The sequence below is a fragment of the Oryza sativa genome, chromosome 2 (assembly GCF_034140825.1).
Source record: "Oryza sativa Japonica Group chromosome 2, ASM3414082v1".
Lineage (NCBI taxonomy): Eukaryota > Viridiplantae > Streptophyta > Magnoliopsida > Poales > Poaceae > Oryza > Oryza sativa.
In genome coordinates, this window is record NC_089036.1 from 33,529,906 (window position 1) to 33,531,725 (window position 1,820).

The 1,820-nt window shown below is 57.0% G+C and overlaps 1 protein-coding gene across 1 annotated transcript; it reads right to left on the reverse strand.

Moving 5' to 3' along the window:
• Positions 1 to 796: 796 nt before the first annotated feature.
• On the reverse strand, positions 797 to 1,405 carry LOC107275561 (subtilisin-like protease SBT1.4). Its single transcript, XM_015769068.3, has one exon. It carries the CDS (start codon positions 1,403 to 1,405, stop codon positions 797 to 799), a length of 609 nt encoding a protein of 202 aa, XP_015624554.3.
• Between the last annotated feature and the right edge of the window lie 415 nt (positions 1,406 to 1,820).

A 1,820-nucleotide genomic window follows, 5' to 3' on the forward strand; every position in this document is an offset into this window, starting at 1 on the left:
CTGCAGGGTGAGGAGGAGGAAGATGGCGGTGGTGCGGCTCGGCGACGGCAGCAGGAGGCCGCGGCGGTTTATGGGGGCGCTCCGGAGGCTGCGGCTGCGGTGGGTGGTGGCGGCGATGTACAGGCGGGCGCTGCGGCGGCTGCGCGCGTGCTACGCCAAGGCCATCAGGGACGTCCTCGAGGGCGCCGCGCTCGTCGGCGCCGTGCGCGCGGACGCCGGGGTTTGAATAGTGTTGCACTTTCATACATCTTCTTTAATTTGCATCAACCCTCCTGCATTAATCCTGCATGCATTCTGCGTGTCGAAAGAATGATTCTGTCTGTGCATGGCAAACGTGAACAAATTAAGCAAACAAATTTGACAACAATTAGGTTTACAACACACAAGTACAATAATTTGACAATAATCCTACTTTATTTATTAATGCATTCCTGCTGATACAGGAAGTACAATAATTAGGTTTACACTTTACAACACACAAGTACACAACCCAACCATCTGAAAAGATGGCCTTAATTACGTACTTTGACATAGGAAACGATGTCGCATACTCGCACGTCAATTTACTGCCAGATGACGGCGACGGGGCTCCTCACGGTGTGCTGGCCATCGCTCCAGAAGATCGATCCCCACCTGTACGTGTTCGGGCCGGCCGCCGATGCCGACATGGTGATCGAGTAGTTCAGTGTCTTGCGCTGCGCGGTGAACGCGAGCCTCATCGGCGACATGATCGCGGTGCCGGGTGGGGAGGCGATGTTCACGCTGTACACGGCGTCGGTGTTCGTCCCGACGTTGGTCACGCTGCGGCGCTGCGTGAGCCGGCCACCGAAATAAACTCGAACGAGAATGCCGGGTAGTTGAGGTCGCGCACGCGCCTCTGCGGCCGGGCCGAGTAGTCGGTCACCGAGCCGTCGTTCGTGAAGAGCGAGATCTGCCTGCGCGTGTAGCCGAGGCTGCAGAGGAAGGTGATGTAGTCGTCGGCGGTGGCGTCGTACACAAGGCCAGGGTCGAGAGCGCGGTTAATTGGGGTCGACATGGCCGGAGCCGAGCTCGAACGGCCCGGCCGGTTGGCCCGTGGACATGAACTTGATGGGTGTTGCCACCGTTGTCCACGTTGTAGGCTGTCGTCATCAGGGCCGACTTGATCGCCGCCGGGCTCCAGCTTGGTCGTGCCACCTTGAGCATGGCGGCGACGCCACGCCATGGACGTGCCATAGATGATGCTAAACTCGACGCGCCTGTCGTCGACTCTGATGGAGCTTGGCGGGTTTTCTCCCGACCATGCCGCGAGGATGTCGACACCGGGTGCTATCATATCCGGCTTGAGGATCTCAGCCGCGATGCGGTTTGGCCCACGGCTCGAGAAGGAAGCGACCCTCGGAGCAGATGGCGATTGGCTGATCATGGATTCATGGTGCCACGGAACTCGATTCTTGCAACCGGTCTCGTCGTCGACCGCAGGTAGGAATAGATCTCTCTGGCGTCAGTGTAAGAGACCGTCACTCCTGGGTGGATGTCAGCAAAGGGTTGGCAAGAATTCACCATAGACATCTCTACTTGAAATGATGGTACCAACGCCACCGGCTAAATTGACAGTGGCTTCTTGTGCGGGGGGAGTGGTAATATTTCTGCCATACTCACAGAGAACAATGTTACCTAAGCCTATGATGTCGCTGAGCTTAGAGTACTCGCACACATCAGAGCCAGCATCACCGCCATATACAAGTCGTGTCAATGAACCAGCCGTGTTATTGCCAGAATAGAGGGAAGTGCCAACATAGGTTCGGCCATTGCCAAGGACAACGTGTGCCGTGAACCGA